Source organism: Varanus komodoensis, unplaced genomic scaffold (genome assembly GCF_004798865.1).
Source record: "Varanus komodoensis strain SLA01 unplaced genomic scaffold, ASM479886v1 scaffold26, whole genome shotgun sequence".
NCBI lineage: Eukaryota > Metazoa > Chordata > Lepidosauria > Squamata > Varanidae > Varanus > Varanus komodoensis.
In genome coordinates, this window is record NW_025335684.1 from 5,057,846 (window position 1) to 5,079,712 (window position 21,867).

At 53.6% G+C, this 21,867-nt stretch overlaps 1 protein-coding gene across 6 annotated transcripts in view; it reads right to left on the bottom strand.

The window, feature by feature from the left end:
• Window positions 1-21,867, bottom strand: part of TNRC18 (trinucleotide repeat containing 18) — an 89,761-nt gene that overhangs the window by 56,874 nt on the left and 11,020 nt on the right. For 5 of the 6 annotated variants that reach the window (XM_044433107.1, XM_044433105.1, XM_044433108.1 and 2 more), the window contains exons 2-3: window positions 5,194-5,319; window positions 1,923-3,767 (exon numbers count right to left, since the gene is read on the bottom strand). In XM_044433107.1, the coding sequence (XP_044289042.1) occupies window positions 1,923-3,767; window positions 5,194-5,319 (1,971 nt within the window). Of the gene's footprint in view, window positions 1-1,922; window positions 3,768-5,193; window positions 5,320-13,240; window positions 13,259-21,867 lie in introns of those variants that run through there. The other variant, XM_044433109.1, reaches the window with a different exon arrangement.

A 21,867-nucleotide genomic window follows, 5' to 3' on the forward strand; every position in this document is an offset into this window, starting at 1 on the left:
TAAATAGAATATCCTTGCTGTACACAAACATGCCTCTTGATCCCTTGGAATTATGCATGCCATTTGGGGATTATTTTATAATGGAAAGAAGATAAGTAATGCCATCAATCAACCAATCAATCAATCAAGTCAATCATGCAGGAATGCAATCACCAGCCAGAGGAGTTTCGTCTGCTAGTTTTAAAAGGTGGATGAGGCAGGTTTCACTCTGGAGGCTGATATAATCCTGGACATCCACATCCAAGGAATACATTCCATGGAATGCAGTGGGTTTTACTTATGAGTAAATGTGGAAAGCAGCCTTCAGCCTGGTGCCCAAAACTACAATGCCCAGCATTGCCTGCCATCTACTGGTAGGGCTACAAAAAGTCCTGCTGCAGTTCCAGAGAGCCACTGTCGTGTGGACAAGATGAGACCGGACAGGCTCATAGCTGGCTCCATACAAGGCAGCGATGATGCTCCAAATTAGGCAAATGGCACAACTCATTCTTAAGAGACCTGCTCAGTCTTAAGATGCAGTGTTTGGCTTCCGGAGGGCTAGGACAGAATCCAACCTCAAACCCTGGAATAAGGCCAGCCCCTCTCAGCAAAATGCCCCCGTGACCACCATCGCCTGTGAAATTCTGCAAACGAGGCAGCCCACTCGCGTAAGAAAAGCCTTGTCCAGAAGCACCTCCATCTCTACAAACCAGAAGTGGCAACTTGCTTTAGCTCCTCGAATGGGAGAGCCCCTTGAGCTCAAAAACATTTGGTTTCTGTATAAGGCTGCTAAAGAATGGCTTAGCAGGACTTGAACCAACGCGCAGGAATCGCTTTAGGAAAAACAGTGGGACAGAAAGAGATCCTGGATCCGGATACCTTTTCTTACAAGCCCAGCGTTCATTTTCGTAATACAACAGCGACACCCACTGCCCAGTCCAAGTCACTGCAAGACAGATCCTTAAGGGAAGGTTTTTCCACCATAAACTTCTGTTTCTAATTCTGCCGGGAATAAATATTTGAAGTTTGCATTCAGTTGGGAAGGAGTCACCTGCAATTACAGCACATCCCATAAAAATGAAATATGGCAACATGCAAACAAAGAGGTGTGACATTTGGATTAGCAGGGCCCAGAGGCTCTGAAGCCAAAGCAGGGAGGTGTGACTGTGCTTGTGTGAGGTTTGGAAGCAAATATTCTGTTTAAGAGAGAAAAACCATATGCAGAAGACACAAAATAAACCCAGACTTCTCTCTTGCCCTTCTCAGTTATGAGAAAGTCAGAGGAATGCACACCTTGCCGTGACCGTCTCCGTCTCCAGGAAATCAGAACACTACAAACCACAACAAAAAGCTGAGATCTGTAAATGTATGCCTGTAACTCTTTTTCAGAAATGCACATTTGCTAACCAGGTCTCTGCCACAGTCTGGGCTGACTTGCATCCAGCGCCCTGTGGCATGTGGGAGGAAACAGCATTTCCTCCAGACGAGCCCCCAGTCCCCCAGCTTTGCTTTGGAAGAACAGAATGCTTGCAACTGGGGATGATGGGCATTGTATTCTGAGGGAAAGGGCTTTGCAAAGGCTGGACCAAGTCAACTTCATCTGCATCCATTGGCACACACTTTCAGATCAAGAGCGGAGGTTAGACATATTTGACTGCAAGCGTTCAGAAGGTGCTGAAAACGAACACGCTCAGCACCAGGCTGCTCCGGGATGGGGGGCATTCCAGGGAGTGGATGCTAAGATGCTAAAGACCCCATTCCAAGCTGGATGGACTGGAGCCTGGAAACCCCGGGGACGGCTATCAGGGCATCTCCAGACTGGTCCAGTGGCCAAGCATGCTGGCCGGCAATCAGGCAGAGGTCTGTTTCAAATGCGGGAACACCCCCGAAAAACAGCAGCCGCTCCCCACACCGGCCAGGCGTTCCCTGGGGCCACAGCCTACCTTTGACACTGCTCAGAGAGAGGGTGCGGTCGCGGTCCGCCAGGCCAGGGCCCATCTTGCCGCCGCCGCTGTTGTCCTTCTGCCGCGCCACTGCCACCGCGATGCCCACGGGAAGATGCCGGACCTCCCCTTCTCCCTGCAGCCCGATGCTCTCGCGGCCAAAGGACTTGGCGCTCTCCGGGCGCTCGGGCTCCTTCTTCAGCTGCTTGCCGGCCTGGTGCGGCAGCAGCTGCTGGATCTTGGGCGAGCCCTGCTGGCCGGGGTCGAGCTTCATGTTCCCCAGGCCGCCGAAGGGGCTCTTCTTGCCGCTGCCCTGGCGCGCCTCCTTGGCGAAGCTGCCGCTGTACTTGATGAGGCTCTGCATGGCGGACCCCTCGCCGTGAGGGGCAGGGTGGAGGCTCTCGCCGGCGCTCCGGGGCCCCACCACCGAGGACCGCGGCAGGGTGCTGGGGTCGAGGTACGCCTTCTTGGCTTCCTCCTCCGCCCGGCTGGCGTGATTGTGCTGAGCGGCCAAAACGGCCATCTGGGTGGTGGCGAAGTTGCCCATCTCAAAGGGCTTCCACTTCTGCTCGGGAAGCTTCAGTTGTTGTTGGCTGTGATCGTGATGCTGCCGAGAAGAGGAGGGAGCGGAGGAGGAAGAGGAGGAGGAGGAGGAGGAAGAGTCCAAAGTGCCGTAGATCTTCACTGCCTCTTTGCAGCCAGATCTTTGAAACCGGTCCCGCTCGCAGGCCCGGTGCTCTGCCTCCAGGCCCGGCTTGAGCAAGTCTTTCGAGGCGAGGAACTCCCTGCTTTCCGGGGAGCTGAGCCTGGGACGGCTCAGGAAGGTCTCGGGAGCTGCCTGCTTCTTCAGGGCCATGGAGTTGGCCCGGATCACGGAGCCCTTCTCCCGCAGGACCTCCATCCGCTTGGCGTCCCCGTGGACAGGGAAGTCTTGGGGCAAGAGGCTGCGGGAGGCCTCGCCCAGGGCCCTCTCGGGCAGAGCTTGCAGGACGCCCACTCGGGCCGCGATGGGGCCGTCCTTCTCCTTCGCGCGGCTGTTGTCCCGGGCCTGAGAAGCGATCTGGATAGGACCAGCCCTTTCGTCATAAGCCTCGACGGAAGGCACGAAGGTGGGCGCGATGACCTTGTGCTCTCTCCCGGGCTCCTTGGTCAGCGGGAAGATGGTGTACATGCTGGAATGGACGGGCTGGGGAGGGAAGGCCGAGGACGCCGGCAGCTTCCCGGGCTGGGCCGGGGAGGGGCAGCTGCAAGCCACGTGCAGCGCGGCCACGGAGCCCATCACGGCGTCGCCCCTCTTCAGCCGGTCGGGGTGCGTGTGAGCGGAAGGCCTCATGTTCTCGTCGTGCCGGGTGGGGTCCTTGGCGCAGCGGTCCTGCTCGCAGCCCAGGGCCTTGCCGGGGAGCTCCCCGCCGCCGCTGCAGTTGCTGAGCAGAGAGGTCTGCAGTGGGTTCTTGGACTTTGGTTCGCCGCTAGAGATGCCCCGATTTGGCATGTGTTCAGCGAGGAACGGGGACAAACGCTCCCCGACCTTGACGGCCTTCTCGGGGCCACTCACTTTCCTGTCGCTGTCGGGTTTAGTGTCCTGGGTGAGGTCCACCACGCTCTGAGGCCGGGCCTCCTCTCGCAGCTTGCCCTCCTTCCTGGCCGCGGGCGAGGGGAGGTCACCCTGGCACACCCGCTCCTTGCTGGAGGGGTCTTTCGCACCGTCCTTTGAGCTCCTGTGCAGGGGGCCCAGCTCCTTCTCCCGGAGCAGGGCACCGGAGGGGTGGTTGGCGGCCATCCTCGAAGGGGGGCCCTGTGGGTGCAAGGCCGCCTGCCCTGCGTGGCCGGCAAGGTAAAATCCATCTGCAAGAGAAGCACAGAAAGGAGGGCGTCCTCCTGATCGAGGCCGTGCATCAATCACGTATTACCCTTCCAGCCTAGCATCCCCAACCACGTAAGAGGATGCATCCAGAGACCAATCCAAGGCTCCGAATGAGCATTTCAACGAGGGGGAGCAGCCTTCCGTCCGGCAATGAGCATGCATCTCCTCTCTCTCAAGACTGGAGCCCCTGTCCGACATTCCCTCTATTTCTGATGTTCAGGATGGGAGTGCTTGGTATCCTCCCACCTCAAAAAAATACCCACCAGCACTAGGCACACAGAATATTTGAGGGAACCCCAGCTTTTGCAGAAGCATTGTGTCTTTTTAGAACCACCCTGGTGGGGACCCCAAAAACAGCCCAAGGAAGACTGAGCAGCAGCCACGGGATGCCCAAGGACTGGTGCCGGCATCAAAAACCAGGGGTGATGGCGAGGCAGGTTGAAATGCAACCACTGGGAAGTGGCGGTGAGGGTTTGCGGCAGATTGCTCATAGTTATCCTAAAACTAGGAGACGCTTGCACCACATGAGGCCAGAAAACAGATGGAGATGGTGCGGGCCAGAATCTGAGTGCTTTGCCGCATATCAGCAAGGATACCTGGCTCTCCCTCGTTTCACGACATAGGCAAGAAACGAGCCAATTTTTGTGTATGAGCATTGTTTGGTTCTGGTATGCTCCTCAGCTTTAATTCTAAGTGTCTTCTAATTCTAATCCTCCATGTGCCGTTTAATTCTGGGTGTATCCTTACAGCAGCCCTCCCCGGCCTTCTACCTCCCAGACACGTCTGGACCACAGCTCCCAGAATTCCCAGTGGATGGCCCTGCCGGGTGGGAGTGCTCGGGGTTGGATCCAAATGCCTCTGGGGGCCACCAGGTTGGAGAAGGCTGCCCTAAAGTTACAGAAGCCCCTGCTGATAAATCCTGGGAAGCTAGTGAAAGGGCAAAGCAGATTCCCCCAAGCCTGAAATCTGCCCGCTCTCCTCTGCCTTCACCCAAACCCTTGAAACCCCCAGAGGGCCACCCATTCTGCCTTCTCCAGCCTGGTGCCCTCCAGATGCATTGGCCCCGGCCAGCATGCCCAATGGTCAAAGACATGAAAAGTAAAGCCCAAACTCCCACAGGGCTCCAGGCTGAGGAAAGCTGCACTAGGAGTTTGCCCGCTTTGGGAGCAGAGCTTCCAAGGTCCCAGGGTAGGAATCTTTCCCAGGCATAGTAACTTGACTCCGGGATGCCAAACCTCAGCCCCACAGGATGGGAGCTCTGCTTCTTGCCCCCCTCACCACCAACAGTGGGGTCGTTTCCCAGCTTTGAGACCCCCTTCAAAAATGCTTCCCCTTAATGGGACCGTCTCAGGTGGAGCACAGCCAGCGTCTAGGGCGGGAGGAAGAGAGAGGACGGCAAAGACGCACCTTTTGGCGAGTCGAAGAGGCTATGCTGGCCCAGCTGCGCGAGCAGGGGGCTCCCACTGTTATGGGGCTCCAGGTGGCTCAAGGGAATGTACGACGGATACAGGCCATTCGGCAGGTGGGAGAAACCTGGAGGGAAGGAGAGGGGAGAAGGATGTTAGGCCAAAGCACATCTCATTCTGTCAAATATAAGCAGTGCAAATCCACAAACACGCTCCAGGCCACCTCTGGAGGGACAGCAGACTCGAGTCCAGGGAAGCCTCGGACCCTTACGCTGCAAGAAGGGGCATGTTCAGCCTTGAGAAGAGGAGACTGCGGGGGACATGAGATCCCTCTAGAAGACCCTCAACGGCTGTCGCAAAGAGGAAGGTCAAGATCTCTTCTTGTTGCTGCCAGAGTGCAGGACATGGAATACTAAATTCAAGTTGTGACAACCCAGATCCAGGCTGGACATCAGGAAGAGCTTCCTCACTGTCAGAGCAATATGGCAGTGGAACCAGCTAGTTTCCCACACTAGAAACAGTCAAAGAGAAACCGGACAGCCATCTGAGTGGGATGGTGTGACTTGTTGTCGTGCAACAGCAGGGGGGTGGACCCAGAGTTGGCCCCTTCCAACTCTGCTATTCTATGATTCTAAGAAATCTCTTTCCTTTTTTAAAGATGCTCTTTCCTCTCAGTGCCTCCCCCAGGACCAACCCTGCCCCACCCCCCGGAATCCCTGTTCTATGTGGTTGTGTTGCACCCCCCCCATTTCACTCTCCTTTTGATCTTCCCGATCGCAGCACCAGAAAGGGTGTTTGCTTAGCAAATCGCTGAAAATGGGACCCCAGGGCTTGCTGCTCCTTCGACAAGCCAGAAATGCAGCCACGGTCTGTTTCAGCTCATGATTCCTGGCCAGTGTGGAAGTACGAAGGAATCTCAGTTTGAACAAGACACTCAAGATGGAGGCATGGAAGCCAAGCTGTGGGCAAACGCGTCTGGAACAGCAGAATCGTTAGAAAAGGTGGGCACGGCCTGCTCCCCCCCCCCCCCGTGATATCTTCTGTGCCAAAGGCAGCGCACGCCTCCAGTTCCAACACTCTCCCCGACTCCCCCCAAAGCTTCTTGCACAAGTCGCTCTTTCTCCCCCACAGCTGACCGTGGAGGAAGAATGAGGTGCGGCAGGATCACTGGGCTGCACAGGTTGGTGTGCACAGGTGTGTGCCCACAGGTATAAGCCAGCATCCATCAGTATGTTTTCTTGCACACAGGTGTGCAGCCCCCAAACCAAGGTCACATCTGTCTGTCTGTCTGTCTGTCTGTCTGTCTGTCTATCTATTTGGGGTATTTCTAGGCCATCCATCACTTCCGTCTCTGGATGGCTTACATGCAGCTCTTTGGACTGAAAAGGGTGCTTCGTTCCTTTAAATCCAGGTACAAATACTGCTGCACGTTTAACAACTCTCACCCTTCACACACCCCTAGAGCAGGAGGACACGATTCAGCTGCATCGCTTTTGCGTTTTCCTCCCAGCCACATCCATTTTGTCGAAACCGGGGGCCACCGGCAGCAATGAGCAACGGTTCCCCGAAAAATGCTTCCCAGAAGCGCCCGGCAGGCAGCACCTCTCGCTTCACTCCTTCGGCAACCACATCGGCCACAGTGAGCATCCTGCACACCTGCCCAAAGGAAGCAGGGACTGCCGCGCACGGCCAGAATCTCTCTGCACCTGCCAGGGGTTGCTTCCTCCAGATCTTACACTTGCATGACACAGCTGCTTCGGGTTCTGCAATAAAGGAAGCAGGTCCCACGTGCTGTGTCACACACACAGGGCCTTGGTTCGAGTTTCTCAAACCCTGACATGCTCTAAAAGAAAATTGTGCTTTTTTCCATAGGGTTGCGAGCAAAATGGTAGTTAAACCGGAAGATCAGTTGGCCTGGTTTTGGTCATGATAACAAGTTTTCAGAATCTACAAGGCCACAGATCTTTCATCAGAGTGCAAAGCTTGCTGAGCTGAATCAGACAACCGTTATATAATCTGAGAATGGGAAATTTCATTGCAAAAAGTTGGCATAGTGCTCTGAGATTAAAAGTGAGAAAAGGGGGGTTTACAAAGCTGGTGAAATACGGAGGGTCCTGACAGATTTTCTAGCAGCCAGGGAAAAGAGCAACAGTTACATGCATTTCTTCGGTCATGCTAGATAAATGCAGGACGGGATCCCCAAAGAAATTCAGTTCTCTTGTAAAACAAAAGCAGCAAGGGATCCTGCGAGGACAGCCTTAAAAGCACGTTTGCAAAGTCTCTTAAAATCTCAAATGCTTGAGTTTGTAGGCAGTGGAGCAGGGTGGGTGTGTAGCACTGAGCAAGGTTTCCACGAGGAAACCTCCCTCCTTTTTGCCTTTCCCTCTGACTAACAGGAAATAAACAGAATGACTGAGACCATTATATTTATCTAAATACAGGCAACCATTTTTGTCTGCATTTTTTTTCTTTAAAACATTGCTAGGCTGCCTTTACGGAAAAAGACTGTGCAAGGTAGTACAATACAGTTCTGCCCAATTAAAACCCCAAAACTGTGGTAAGACACCCATAATTAGCAAAATTAACCAACACCAACTATAAAGCATTTAGCCAAGATAGTAATAGAACTGAAAACAGAACTGCTGTGAAACTCCTGGAATAATCCACTGAAAGACCCCTTGGAGATGATACGGATTCATAAAAGCTTGCAGAAATACAGTCTTAAGGATCCCCAGTGAAAACATATTCCAGAAATGTGGGGCCCTTAAGACTTCCCCTTTTCTTGGCTCTCTTCACCACCCTCAGACAATACCAGGTTTTGTTTTGTGAAGAAATGAATCCATAGCTCAGACTGCCCCAGTTGTGCTGTGTACGTATGGGTGTTTACATAATATTTAAGATTCCTACACCAATCATTCCTCCAGAGCTTGCCCTTTTAGCAAAGCAACCTCCAGGGAAACAACCCTAAAAAGAATACCCTTCTGGTAAGGATGCCGTTCCGCAGCCATCAGCTGCTGTCTCTGTAGGCTGGAATGTCAGCTCCATCCTTGGGAACACACTCCGAGGTTGGAGGTGGGTCTCCGACCTCGCAGAAGCCACCTTCTGCCAGACAACCTAGCCAACTTTCCCAGTGCTGCTGTAGCTACGGAGCTGGAAAACTGACCTCAGCACCGGCGTTGGGGTGGCGTTCCGAGGGCAGGGTGCGTAGCGGTGAGGCCTCACCAGGTTCTGGTGTGTCCTCAGTCCATGAGGACAGCAATGAGGATAGCAAAAGACTCAGCCAGCCAGAATCGCCTGTCCTGACGCCTTTCCAGCCTGGTGGCCTTTGGACCACAGCTCCCAGAATTCCCATCCAGCAGGGCCACACCTGGGAATTCTGGGTGTCGCAGTCCAGATGCATCTGGAAAGCACACGGGTGGGGAACTCTACAGGTTTTCCATCATGGGAGAAGCTCGGAAGCAAGCTTTCCCAGCATGCCTTCCACCCCCAAAGCCAATGCTCAGAATTTTCTGAGTTCAGAGGGTTATAGTCAGCCACGCTGGATGGCTCAGCCCAACAGTTAAAATTTCAACAGTAATAACCTAAGGCAAAAACACCAGGAAGAAAATACTTGTAAAAATAGGAAGTCCTCGAAAGGTGCAAATTAGGCAGAAAAAAGGCTTACAACGTCCAGCATGCCAGAGCAGAGACCTTCCTCCTTTATTGGCTTGTCTAATATAAATTTATTGCACTTCCTTCATTTATTCCAAAAGAAGAAATGGAGGCGTCTGCATGCACAATGCCAGTCTTATTTATTAGATTTATACCCTGCTTTTTTCTTACACCAACCGCAAAGCAGCTGAGATCATTCTCCTCCCCACAACAACATCCCTGAGAGGTAGGCTGGGCTGAGAGTCTGTGCCTGGCCCAGTGCCACCCAGTTGGCTCCGTGGCTGAGCGGGGACTCAGACCCCGATCTCCTGGGTCCCAGTCCCACGCTCTTAACCATTACACCACACAGCCTCTAGAACTTTAGGCTAGAATTCAGGAGAGTGACAGGGGGTGGAGCTTACACATCTGTAGGTTAATCTCAAAAATTATGATTAATTGCGGGGGAGATTCTCCAATATAACCCCGGCCTGGTAGATGACCACCTTCTGGAATGTTCCGTGGCTTCCACTTGTGTTTTACGAGGAAACCGAATCAGGGCAACCTGCTACGCAACCAAAACAGAGCTCTCATTTTCCCTGGGGAACAGCTGCTCTGCAGCACGTTTGGATTCCTTGAAAGCAGAGCTGTCGCTACTTTGGAGAGGCCAGGCTTCTGCAAGACCCGTAATTTTTCCCTAATTCCTCGCGCAAACGGGAAAACAACCCTCCACCCCACACCAGAGCGTAGAGAGCAATGTACCAGCGTCTTCAACCTGGGATTCTGGCATCAAAAGCGATGCACCGTTGCCAGTTTAAAGGACTGTGGCAAGCAGATGGGGGAGTCTGGTTGCCAGAAAAGCAAGGGGCAAAGAGAGCTTCATCTGCTTCCCAGTTTTTGTTTCAAATTGCTTTTAACTGCACAGTTACATATACGTCACACACATATCTCGCCTTTCCTCCAAGGAGCAGCATGTGTGCACGCCCCCCCCCCCCCCGTTTTATCCTCACACCTCTCCTCCAAGGCCGGTTGGGTTTCCTGCTAAGAGATGGCAAGAAGTGCAAGGCGAAGAAGCAGCTTTTGTGCTGGGATCCAGGCCTGGACTCGAAGCAATGCCCCCACCCCAAACGCCTGGCCTGACCCGCAAGGACGCCAAAACTACGCACCCTGTTTATGTAGCAATGTTGCTATTCGTCCCCCACCTCTCCAAAGTGAACAAATTCATTTTAAGGCATCAGTTTGCAGGCTCTGTTAGGGTTAGGGTGCCTACATCTGAATTGCCAAAGAAATGCATTGCTAAAAATAAAATGAAGTAAAAATAAAATAAAATAAGACTCTTATTTCCATAGAAATCCATATGGAAATATGTTCGGCCAGATGCAAACATACAAGTCATGGGTTAAATACATGCTTCCAGCACCTCCTTTTTAAAATGGAACTGGATCCAGTGTGATCTTGGGGCCAGAGTGCTGGACTGGGACACGAGAGGCACCGATCCAAGTTCTTGAAGCACATGAGATGACTCTTGGCCAGTCCCTCACTCCCAGCTCACAAGGTCACTGCGAGGACAAAGCGGAGAGGAGGAAGAGGACTGTGCACCCTGCCGTCAGCTCCTTGCAGGATAGGAATATAATACAAAAATAAAACCGGGCAGGGTAGCCTCGAAACAGTCCTCTGCAAAGCAGGACACACGGCCTAGCACGGCCAGTTCACCTGGGTAGGCCAGGTTCAGGTCATCTCAAGAGCGGTGGCCAACTCTTGGCCTCCCAGATCTTGTCAGACTTCAGCTCCCATCAGCACTGCTGGCTGGGGCCGAAATGTGCCCGGAGAGAGAGAAACTGCCCACGGGTCACATGGTCTTCCCTTTCCCCCTGACTCAGTGGACAAGAAAATTTGGGACTGAAAAGAAGTCCATCTGTCACGCAAACCTACCACGGCAGCCCCTCCGAGGCCTTAACTGATCCCAGGACTGGCAAAGCTTCAGGGAACTCGGTCCATGAGGGTCCCTCAAACAAGGGTGGGGCTTAGACCAGAGGAGATTTGCAATAGATCTGCAAGCATTTCCAACTGCGGGCTCTCTAAAAATTCCCCAAAGAAAAATCTTTTCTTCCCCACCCCACCTCCCAAAATGACGCCACTGCAAAAGAACGCTTGCAAGCAACCAAAAATGGATGTGTCTGAAAGGACTTGGGAGCTTGCTTGGTTGTTCCATACTGATCACGAGCTCCTGTCCTTGGCACATGCTCAGAGGCAGCGTGTTCCTAAATGTTTAACAGATGCCCACTGGCCAGGACCACTTTTTCGCTGCTGCCACCAGATTGGGGAGGGCAGGACTCTGGTCCAAAGGCAAAGTTACAAAGAGACTGTGAGCTTTTCAGGTGGGAAACCTTTTCAAAAACCTTGAGAAAGTTAAATACACACACATGCGCATATGCGAGCGCACAGAAAAAGATGCCCAGAACAGTTGCAGCTAGTTTAGAAACTGATCTTGCCAAGGCCTGTTTCTGCATATAGTTTCTTTATGAAAGTTGTGTGTTTGACTTCATACCTCTTTTCCGTATTTATTTTTAACAGAGAATTTACAAATACAGTGTAGCAACGTATCAAGCCTTTGTTGGATAAATGGATTTGTCACTGAGCTGTCTAAGATTGGGGCAGTCACAGCAGACGAATATCGCCCTCAACCTTGAACAGGACTGGCCTGAACCCTTTCCTATTTGGCAAGCATGCTGGTTTAAAAAAAAAAATCTACATGCCAGATCTTGAAAATGACCCAAAGGTCCCAGACTAGCAGAAAGAAAATAATCACAACCTTTCCCCCACCCTTCCACACCACGAGGTTCTATGTTTGGCATGCACACAAAAAGGAGGATTGCAAAACCTCGGCAAAGTTGCACAACCATCTTGTTGACCATCCTGCCAAGTACGAACGTCGGCTGTCGGTTCAAGAAGGGGGGGGCTGGCACACTCTTCCTCACCAGCTCCGGGGGGCCCTTCGGTTGCCTCTCCAGCTACTGAGACAGCACCTGTCCCTGAAGGCTTTCTTTATTATTTTGTCTCCACGGTGGTTACTGCGGTCGGTTGGTGTCTAATCTCATGACCGGATGCTTCCTCTCTTATTGGTGAGTCACCCATTTGTTTTAATTCGGCGTTGTTTTGTTTTTTCAAGAACGCCCTGCGTTGTTTGAAAAGTGGGGCAAAGACGAAGACTTTTTTTGGAAGAGGAGGAGATGCAGCGGCTTGCCAAGTTCCGTCATAAACCGCTCTGGGACACACCGACTCAACCTGGTCTCCTCCCGGTTCCCACTGAAGCAGGGCAGGTTCATCCACCCCATTGGGTCAACTAGGCCATGGAGGAGTGGGGCCAGTAAGATTACTCACGAGTCAGCTCAGGAAAGGAGGTGGGTCCCGCTGAAAACCTGCCTCCGGTGCACTGCCCGTGTGCGTCACGTAACGACTGGGGCAAATCCCAGATGGGAGCCACATGGATCCACATGGATCGCGCATGGAACCCTCCTGGAGCGGCTGCCTGCACAGGGAGCGGGGGCTGCAACGATGAGGTTCTGCCCCCTGCTTGGAGGGTCAGCCCCAGAAGGTGGTGCTTGGGGGCCATCGCTCGGCCCCTTGGTTCCCCAGCTTGGGGGTTGGTCTTGCCCCCCCCCCCCAGTGAATTAACATCTACAAGCAGCCGCTGGGCGGATTCATCCGGAGTCTCGGCACCCTTTCGCCTCGCACCTCTGGCAGGTGAGGCCGTGGAGGAGCAAGGTGGTGTGCCTGGATCGCCAAAGGCCCCAGGGAGGGCTAAGGAGCGGAAGTGCAACCCCGGCAAGTCGGCGAGGCCTTGCGGGGAACGTCTGCGGACTGTGGAGGATGTCCCACCGGCGGTGGCCAGGCGTGCCCCCCTCCAGGGGCAGGGGGTAGCTTCGGGGCACTGCTGGAGCTGCCTTTGTCGCTTGGGGCTCCAGCGGCCTCAGTGGCACAACGGGCCTTCTAAGGGCTTGACTGGTGGCCCAGCCCAGTAGGCTAGACTGCTGCAGTGCGCTCCACATGGGGCCACCCCTTGACCGTCCTATCTACTCCTCCCTCTTAGCCTCTAGCACCCACTGTTACACCCCCCCTCCACGCCCGTCATCACCATTTCTGAATGGCCAAGCCCCACGCAGAAGCCACAACCACCACCCAGTGAGGCAGGCCGGGCCGAGCATCTGTGATAGCCCAGGCACCCCATGAGCTCCATGACTGAGCAGGGGCTCAAACCCAGGTCTTTGGAGTCCCAGACCACACTCTTACCCACCGCACCACGCGGGCTCTCACACTGGCTTCAGCACTGGTGGGCATCGTGTCTGGCTGGGACAGCAGAGACCCAGGTTCCAGTCCCCACTCGGGCACAAAGCTCAGTCCTGTTCGATCGGCTTACCTACCTCACAGGGTTGTTGTAAAGATCAAGAAGACTGTGTAAGCCACCCCTTGGAGGGAAAGGGAGGAATAAGAAATCTTTCCCAGAGCTTTTTCACTGGACTCGCCAGCGTCTACATCCGGCAGAGCCAGCCTGGCACCAAAGTCAGGACTAAGTGGCGAAGGTCGGGCCGGTGGCCTGCAGGCTACCCTCCCCTGACTGGGAGTCCTTTTGATACCAGCCACGCTGGCTGCAAGTGAGGAGAGCTGCAGGCCGGCGCATCTGGAGGGACGGTCCTTTCGCAGCATTTTATTACTATTCTGCATTCAATTTATGAGTCAGCCCATGGCGTAAACTCCCAGGGTGACACGCATCATAAGAACCAAGTGCAACCAAACCAACAACAAACTAATAAAGAATGCTAAATTAGCAACAGGAGTTCTTTGGAAAGCAGAAGAGAAGATGCAAAACCAACTAATGGACTACAAGCGCTATCAGTGCTCTGCCAAGGAGGGTGGGGAGGCTGAGAGATACTAAACAAAGACAAAACACTTTTCCGTGCAAATGGTTCAAGCGACAAGAGCTGGCCCGGGAGATGCGTCCCTTCCAATTCCTTTCCATGGGACAGGAAGCGTCCAAAGAGATTTTTCTCACAGCGCAGGGCATGCTCTGGAGACATCTTGGCTTGACCTCTGCAATGTCCAGTGCGTGGGCTGCCCCTTAAGAGGGTTCGGGAGCGTCGCTTGGCGCCAAACGCAGACACCCCAGGGGGATATGACTGGGCTATCTGTCCTTAGGACCCAAATCCTGCCTTACAAGCCCGATTTAAGGAGCCATTTTTAACCCTCGAAGCCTTAAATACATTGGGCTCAAGTTCTTTGGGTGCACCAGCCGATTAGGCTGATGTGTACGAGGTTAAGGACACATTTACCCATGTGAATACCTTAAACACACTTGATTGCTGCTTTGAGAGGGTCCTATGTCTAAAGGTAGCCGAAAAATAATTTTACCAAAAGTAAATCAATTTACTTTGAAGTCGCCCTTCCAGGAACATCCACCTGTCCTGCTCCAGCCCCGGAAAAGAGGCTTAATTTCAACTGCCCCCTTGGGAGCTTTCTCCATTCCTCCTCCTCCCCTCCATCCCCATCCACAGAAGCCGTGCTTGACCCTCAGGCAGGTGCGCTGCTGAGCAGAGCTGCTTCTCCCGGAGACAGTTTGCTCTTGGGACAGGAATGTGGTTACACAGGCCAGCTGGAATCTGCCTAAAAGGCGGGCCGGCCCGGGCACGCAGAGGCCAGCTATGTGTCTCCAGAAAAATATCTCCTCAATAGCTGCAAAGCAGCTAAGCCAAGATAACAGGTCTGGCTAGCTCAGCGAGAACGGGATCAGGGGTCATTCTGATGTATTTGATACAGTCGTGCCCGACCTTTCCGTCTAATGGTGCTTGAAACATCTAACAGAAACATTGATGGAACACAATACAATTCCGTAGGAAGACCCAGTTGCACAGCAATGGCTTGGGAGTGCTGGGAAAGCTGCAGGATGTGGCAGGATTCTATTAAAAGGAAGAGCAAACTCCTAGCCCCTAGGGTCGCTGAGATATGCTCCAAAGCATCTGTGCGATGCCTTAATGGACCTCTGAGGCACAGGGAGTTGTGGATTAAGACGGACGGATTCGGTGGCAGCCTTTCCCACAACTTTTAAAAGCAGCAGAAATTGGCAAAAACCAAGAGCAATTGTGCAAATTGCATAATTATACTTTAAAAACAAAACCAAAAGAGTAACGTTCGGGTCATTTTGTGCCCGTTTTCACTTTTGCTCTCTGTCAGTGTCTTTCCTTTGTTCCCCACCCCCTTGGTGGGTTGTGGTAGACTTTTGAGTCACACCTGGTTGAAGAGCACTACACATTCATCGCTCTCTGTGCCACTAAGAACACGCACACATTAATGTCATGGGCCCCGCATTGCCACAGTCTTAATTTTCATCTTGGCCCAGGTCCTAAGCCAATTGTCGCTTGGGAAAGTTTAATTTATGTGGCCATCTTTCACTATCCCCTCGAGGACCTCACAGACGTCATCTGGATCCCCCCTTTCCTCCGCGGACACGGCAATATCTGTTTGACCGATTGCCTAATCTTCCAAGAGCTGTGCAGACCCACAAGGGACTCCCCTCAGCAGAAATGAACGGTGCCACCGGTACACACACTCGCACAGTCCAGCGCCTCTGTACTCTTCATTCCTTCCTGAATGGGGATGTTTAACTTGGGTATTGCTGCAGATGATGATTACTCATTATGCATTATTATTATTATTAATCCCCATGAAAATCTGCACTGACTAACCCCACCCCACTGCTTTGATTCTAGTCTGCATGCAACAATTGCATGTGGTCTCATACAACCGGGGACAACCTTTTTCAGATTCTACACTTAAAGAGCTTATGGAGGAGGGCGGATGGTCTTCAAGAAGTGGGAAGCCAATTCTGGTGCATTTGAGGGCCCTCCTGAACTTTCAGCTCAGTGGGGCCCTGGACCTCTGCCCCTAAGTCCTGTCCTTCTGGTGCCACTGTTTTCCTAAGCACTGAGGAGCCCTGCTGAAGCAGAACAGACTTGCCTGGCAAGCATCGTGTTTCCAGGGCGTTGCCAAGCGCATGTCTTCCCGATGCCCACAGACAGGGCATCAAATACAAAAAATGCCAGTGTATTTTACTGTAAAACTCTTATGCCCAGATACTAAGCTACAGGAGAGGTATTTGCAGAGTGCAGATAAGCCCGCAGCAAGTCCAGGTGGTCATCTGGGGAAATCCCGGACAGTCCGACTGGGACCCCAGTGGATCCAGCAGGCCCGCTCGTGCCGCACGCAGAAGCCTCTCGCCCTTTGGCGTTCGTCCACTTGCCGCAAAAGCAAGCCCAGGCCTTTGGTGCCACGCAGCCTCAAAGGCTCCCACACCAGGGGCCTGGGCGCTCGTTCAAGGGAGTTCACATCCCGAGTACAAACTTCCCATTGCGCTCTGTTTGCTTAAGCCTCCTTTGGAGAAGCACAACCAGAGCATTCGCAGCAGCACAGACCTTTGCAAACGCCTGTCCCGGTTCCAGCCTGGGCACCTCCTCTGGACATTCCTTGCGAGGATGCCAAAAACCAGCGCAACCCTCTGTGCCCCCCGACACACCGCCGGCCTCTTTCCAGAGCCGCTTGGCTGGGGCCGGGGGGCGGGGGGCCTGCCTATTCAGCCACACTCCATCGCTCAGCGCAGGGTGCTCTCCACCGACCGGGCCGCCCCCGGGCTCGGCTGCTTGGATTGGCTGGCAGCGCCCCCGTGCCAAGCGGCCCCAGCCCCCCCCCCAAGTGACGCCTTCTCATGGGGGCAGAGAATGAGGCTGGGCCAGGACGTGTGCCAAGTGCCATTCGGATTATCCACCCGAGGTGGCAGGACCGCGGCCAGTTGGACGAGCGGCTTTGGCGGGAGCCGTGTGCCTTTGGCGCGGCCGGCCTCCCACGGTGGCAGGAGATCAAACGGCAGCCCGGACCGGGCGACTGCCTGTGGAGCCGGGCCCGCTTCCTGGAGCGGACGCACGCAGACCCACATGCCCCGCGCGAGGACGGCTGCAGACAATGGACCTGACCGGGCACGCCTGCTCCAGATGGTCTCCTAATCTCGGTGCAGAGGGGCTCAGCTCGGCGGCAGAGAGCTTCCCCGGCATGCCGGACACCCCAGCTTCGATTCGCAGCATTTCCGAGCCACGCAGAAAACCTGTCTGGAATGCAGGAGCGCCGCAGCCAGCCAGCCAGCCAGCCAGCCCCCCGGCAGGGCCAGGGGCCAAGGAGGGCACTCACCGAAGGCCCGCACCTCAGCAGGGGCCCGTGGGCCACAGTGCCCTGGACTCGCCCCTGCTCCTCGCCCTCCTTGTCCCTGCTCCTTGCTTGGGTCTATACGACAGGGGTGGGCAGAAGGAGCGGGAGATGCCCGGCTGTCTCGCATTCTCTGCGTTTCAAGCAAGCAAGGGGGGGGAGGTGCAAAGGGGGCCTGGAGACCATGGCAGCGAGAGAGGAGACTCCCTTGCCCAGGGACCCCCCAAACCCGCTTCTAGGCACCCCCTTAGAACAGCATCCCATCTCCAAAGGCTGGACAGCCGAGAGGTACAGCTTCTGCGAAATCCGTTCCATCTGTCTGGTGCTCCTCAGCCATCTTTCTTTCCGTGGTTCTCTCACCGAGGGAGCCAGATCCTCTCAAATCTCCAAATGGCATTTGCGTTCGAAAGAGCACGTGACTTTTGCACCATTAGATTTGCCTCCAGTTCCAGAACGTTTGTTTAAAAATGGTCCACAGAGGCATGTCGTCCTGGTCCGGTGCAGAAGCTGCAGGCCAGATTCCTAGAAATCCAAGCTCTTTTGGAACCATGGCAAATTTCGCCCGTGCCGTGTTAAGCCCTTCGGACTACCAGCCGCCGCTCCCAAGACTGATGGCTGCCCCTCAGCTCTTCAGTTTTAATTTCTCAATGAGAAATGCGTCCCACGCAAGGGCTGCTTAACCTGCCAGCGATCCAGCCTTAAGTCACCGTGACCAAAAATAGATCTGCATCGCTCCCGGGTCCCCAGCCACCCACAACTCTCCAGGGCACGGCTAATGAGCCTCGGAAAAGGCGGAAGCGGCTTCCTCCTCCAGCAGGTGGAACTGCTTGCTGCCAGAAACCTGGCAGGGGGAAGCGGGTGCCGGGCCTTCACCATCAACCAGCCAAGCCCTCCTGCACTGCCTGATCAGCGACGGAGAAAAGGGGATGCCCCAAGTCCAGCAGCCGAGGGGCAGAAAGAGAAAACATGTGCACCTGGGGAAGTGCCGGGTTCAAATGCTGCTTCTACTGCAGACCTGCTTGGTGGCCTGACCCTAAACTTCGATTCGTCCATATATGCCCAGCCGCCCCTTGAGATCAGCAGGAGAGGCCCTCCTCCGGGAGCCCTCAGTGAAGGAAATTAGGAGGGTGGCTACTCGGAGGAGGGCTTTCTCAGCCGTGGCGCCTAAGTTATGGAATGCGCTCCCCAGAGAGGTCCGCCTGGCGCCGTCGTTATTTGTTTTTCAGCGCCAGGCGAAGACCTTTTTATTTATGCAGCATTTTAAATGTTAATATTATTGAATTTTATTCGGCCAGAGCGGCTTATTTTATTTTACTGTATATATTTTAATTGTCATTGTTTTAATGTATTTTGTATTCGATGTTGTAAGCCGCCCCAAGGCCTTGGCAAGGGGCGGCATAGAAATGTTTTAATAAATAAATAAACAAGCTGCAGGTCTGTAAGCCACAGGTAAAGGGAGCTCAGACGGAGCCAAGCCACTTCCCCAGAATTTCCTGCTCTCGCCAGCAGCTGTTCCTTGCCAGAGGGAGATGAGAAGCCAGCCCACCCTTCAAGGCTGTTGTGAGAGCATGTCTGAACTTCCAGGAGGGGAGCCACATTGGCCTCGTGAAGAGAAATGCAAGGAACATGGGGAAAAGCCTTGGGTGGAGTGGAGCCTGATACACTGGACTAGAGACATGGACCAGCTGTAGCTTTCTGGGGTTTTAGATGGGGGGGCAGAGATGACCAAGCCCACCCTGCTGGGAGATGCCAGGACAGAGCTGGGGACATTTCAGGGCAAAGCACATCCTGAAATGCCCCCTAATGTCGACCACGAAGCCATGGCCCTTCAGTCCCCTGGCACCCCAGAGTCCAACCTGTCCGCCATGTCGTACACGTGAAAAAATGGAGCCCCTTTCCTAGGACAATTGCAAGAGGCATTTGGATGCTTGCCTTGGCACTGTTGGTCGGGCAGGTCAGCTTGGCCGCCCACTGCCCAAAAGCGCTGGCCTTAGCTTCTCCTCTGGCTCCAAGCTCTTCAGCCAACGCCAGAACAATCCCCAGGCATTGTAGAGGTGGAAGGCTGGTCATTTGGCAAGAGCCTCGGTTAGCCAAAGCTGGATGCAGCTCCCCCGCTCAGCTCTGAAGTTTGAAGGCGGGACTGAAACCTGGCCCAAGGCCTCCGGAGAACAAGAACAGAGACTGCAGCAATGGGGAAGGAGCCCCACTGAGCCCAGCTTGGGAGCAGCCAGGCAGCCAAAACACACCTGCCCCGAGTGATATCCAAAGTATACAGTCACAGAGCAGCCCCAGACCGATACTTAAAGCTAAACCTGATTAAAGAAGAGCAAAAGCACCCTTAAGTCGAAATCCAAAAGCCGATCAAAGAGGGAGATAAAAGTGCAAGCAAATATGAGGGCTGCTTGGGGGATTAACTTATGTAAATACCATGCAAATGTAAACAGCAAAGCCTTGTGGCCCGGAGGGAGGGGGTGGACAGGCGGGTCTCTGCACTGCATCAAGGTCAGCCCACCAATTGTGCCCATTTCCTGCGATTCAGGCGCACTGGGCACGCTAGGGACTAGCGCATTGATGTGTATGCCCTGGAACGGCACCAAACCAGATTCTTCTCTGAGCTGTTTGTTTTGGCCATAGGAAGGCACAAGTATTCCACTGCGTTTAAAACCAAGACAAGGGACCCGAGCAGAGGAAGGTTGAATCAGCAGAAGTGATGGGCCAGAAATTAAAGAAAAATCCTGTGCGTGACAAACTGCATGTCAATAAAGACAGAAGAACTTAAGAAACAGTTCTTGAGAAAAGAAATTAAGGAACAGTTTGTGACTCCTAATTTGTTCAATGCATATGGGCCCTTTCATGTAAGCTCTAGGAGACAGGTCTCTGCTGCAGAGAGCTTACAATCATCTCAGCCCACAAAGCAAAGAAGTGGCTTCAGAGCTTCTCTCCCTCTCAGCCTGACCTGCCTCGCAGGGTTGTTGCAGGGAAAAAAATGCGGCACACATGCCCACTGCTGCCCTGCACCTCTCCACGGAGGAAGGGCAGGACGCCAACACAATAAACGTAATTGCTTAATTGCTTAATCATTTTAAAGCCAGAAGACTTAATCGGCTAAAAAAACGTCTCTGAGCAGTTGGCAGACCCAGGGAAAGGTGGGGGCTGGGAGGGGCGCACGCGAAGCGGAGGGGGTTGCCTGCGTGGCAGAAACGTGCGTGTGGGGAACCCCGGCGTGGACCATGCTGCGGAGGCGGAGGCGGCCGCCTGGTGACTTGGGAAGGCGCAAATTGGCCCGGCGGACGGACGGCAGTGGGCAGGGAATCCATCAGGACAGAAACCTCTGGAGAGGATTCCAGACGGAGAGAATCCCGGGGCTTCTGATAAGATGACATTGTGCAGCCATTCCGTCTTCCCTTACTTAGCGAGTTTTTCCACAGTAGGAAAAAAGAAGATGGGAGGAATTAGGAGAAAACCGGGGAGGCTGCCATGTCAAGAGTGCCTGTAAAACTCTGCGACTGGGGCACGGAGCGAAGGTCCGGTGCCGGCAGGCTCTCTCCAACCCATTCAGCCTGGAACCAAGAGCTGCTGGAAGCTGTGCCCCGCTTCCTTCAGGGAGACCTTCCCGTACATCAGCCTATGAAGAAATGAGAAGGGGGCTTGCTCTGCCCTTTCTTGCCATTAGGAACACCCACGGGAACTTTGAAACTAGGAGAGGGTGCGCTGAGCGTTGCTGTGTTGCCCTCTTCCCTCCCCAGCCCCCTTCCTTTCATGCTGTGCCTTTTAGACTGGAAGCTTGAGGGCAGGGACTGTTTTAAGATTAGTTTTTGTAAGCTTCTCTGGGAATGTTTTTGGAAGGATGACCAGCTGAGTAAAAATGCTGCAGATAAATAAAACAAAAGAAGGGCTCTGGGACTCCTAATTGCTCAACCACAAAATGACTGCTCCCCCATCGCCGAATTATCCTGCGACAAGGACGAAAGCTTGGAGTAACCAGGAGCAGACTTTTTGTGGGAGGACCACAAGCTCTGTTCTGCTCTGATCCTTAAAACAAAGTCTTGGGCACGAGTTGCTTTAAATAAGCACAGATCTTCTGTATCCAACAAAACTTCTGGGTTCTAGAAGAAAATAAAGCTGAGCTCTCACGTCGGCCTGGCACTGGTCTAAGCACCATGTAAGCTATGCAGCAACGGGACTGGATTTCTTTGCTGGTGTTCAAGAGTTATCCTGGTCTAAAATGGGACTGCGAGTGCTCGAGCATCTCTGGAAGGGAACTGGAGCAAGTCCGTAACATCAGCTTTCTGGGGCTGGCAGGACTTTCAATGCTTCAGGTTGGTCACTCTTGCTATAAATATCCAAGCCCTGTTCTTCTGTCCTCAACAGCGTGACACCTTCAGCTACTGGCCCTCACGCTCCGTTTCATCATTAAGACCCCCAGTTTGGAGAAAACAGCGGGTTTCCAGGCCAGCACATACACATGCCATGGATACACCAAGCTCATTGACTGCACATGTATGAAAACCAGAACTGGGCATGATCTATACACACCAACCACAGCGCTCGGCTCTCTCGAAGTCCTTCCCCCGACCAGGTGGGTTTCGCCTGGCCAATTTATGCGAGTCACTAAGAATAATAAGGAGCGGGGAGAGGGTCAGTTCTCCAGAAAACAGGTTGCCTAATTTGGCCACTTGCGTTGGCTTCGTTGCTTTGTTTTTCAAGGAATGAAGTCCTTCCATCTAGGAATTACGTTTTGCAAACAAGACTGCAAAATTTACCAGCTCATAAAGCAGTTTTTATCATCCTGGCCACATGTACA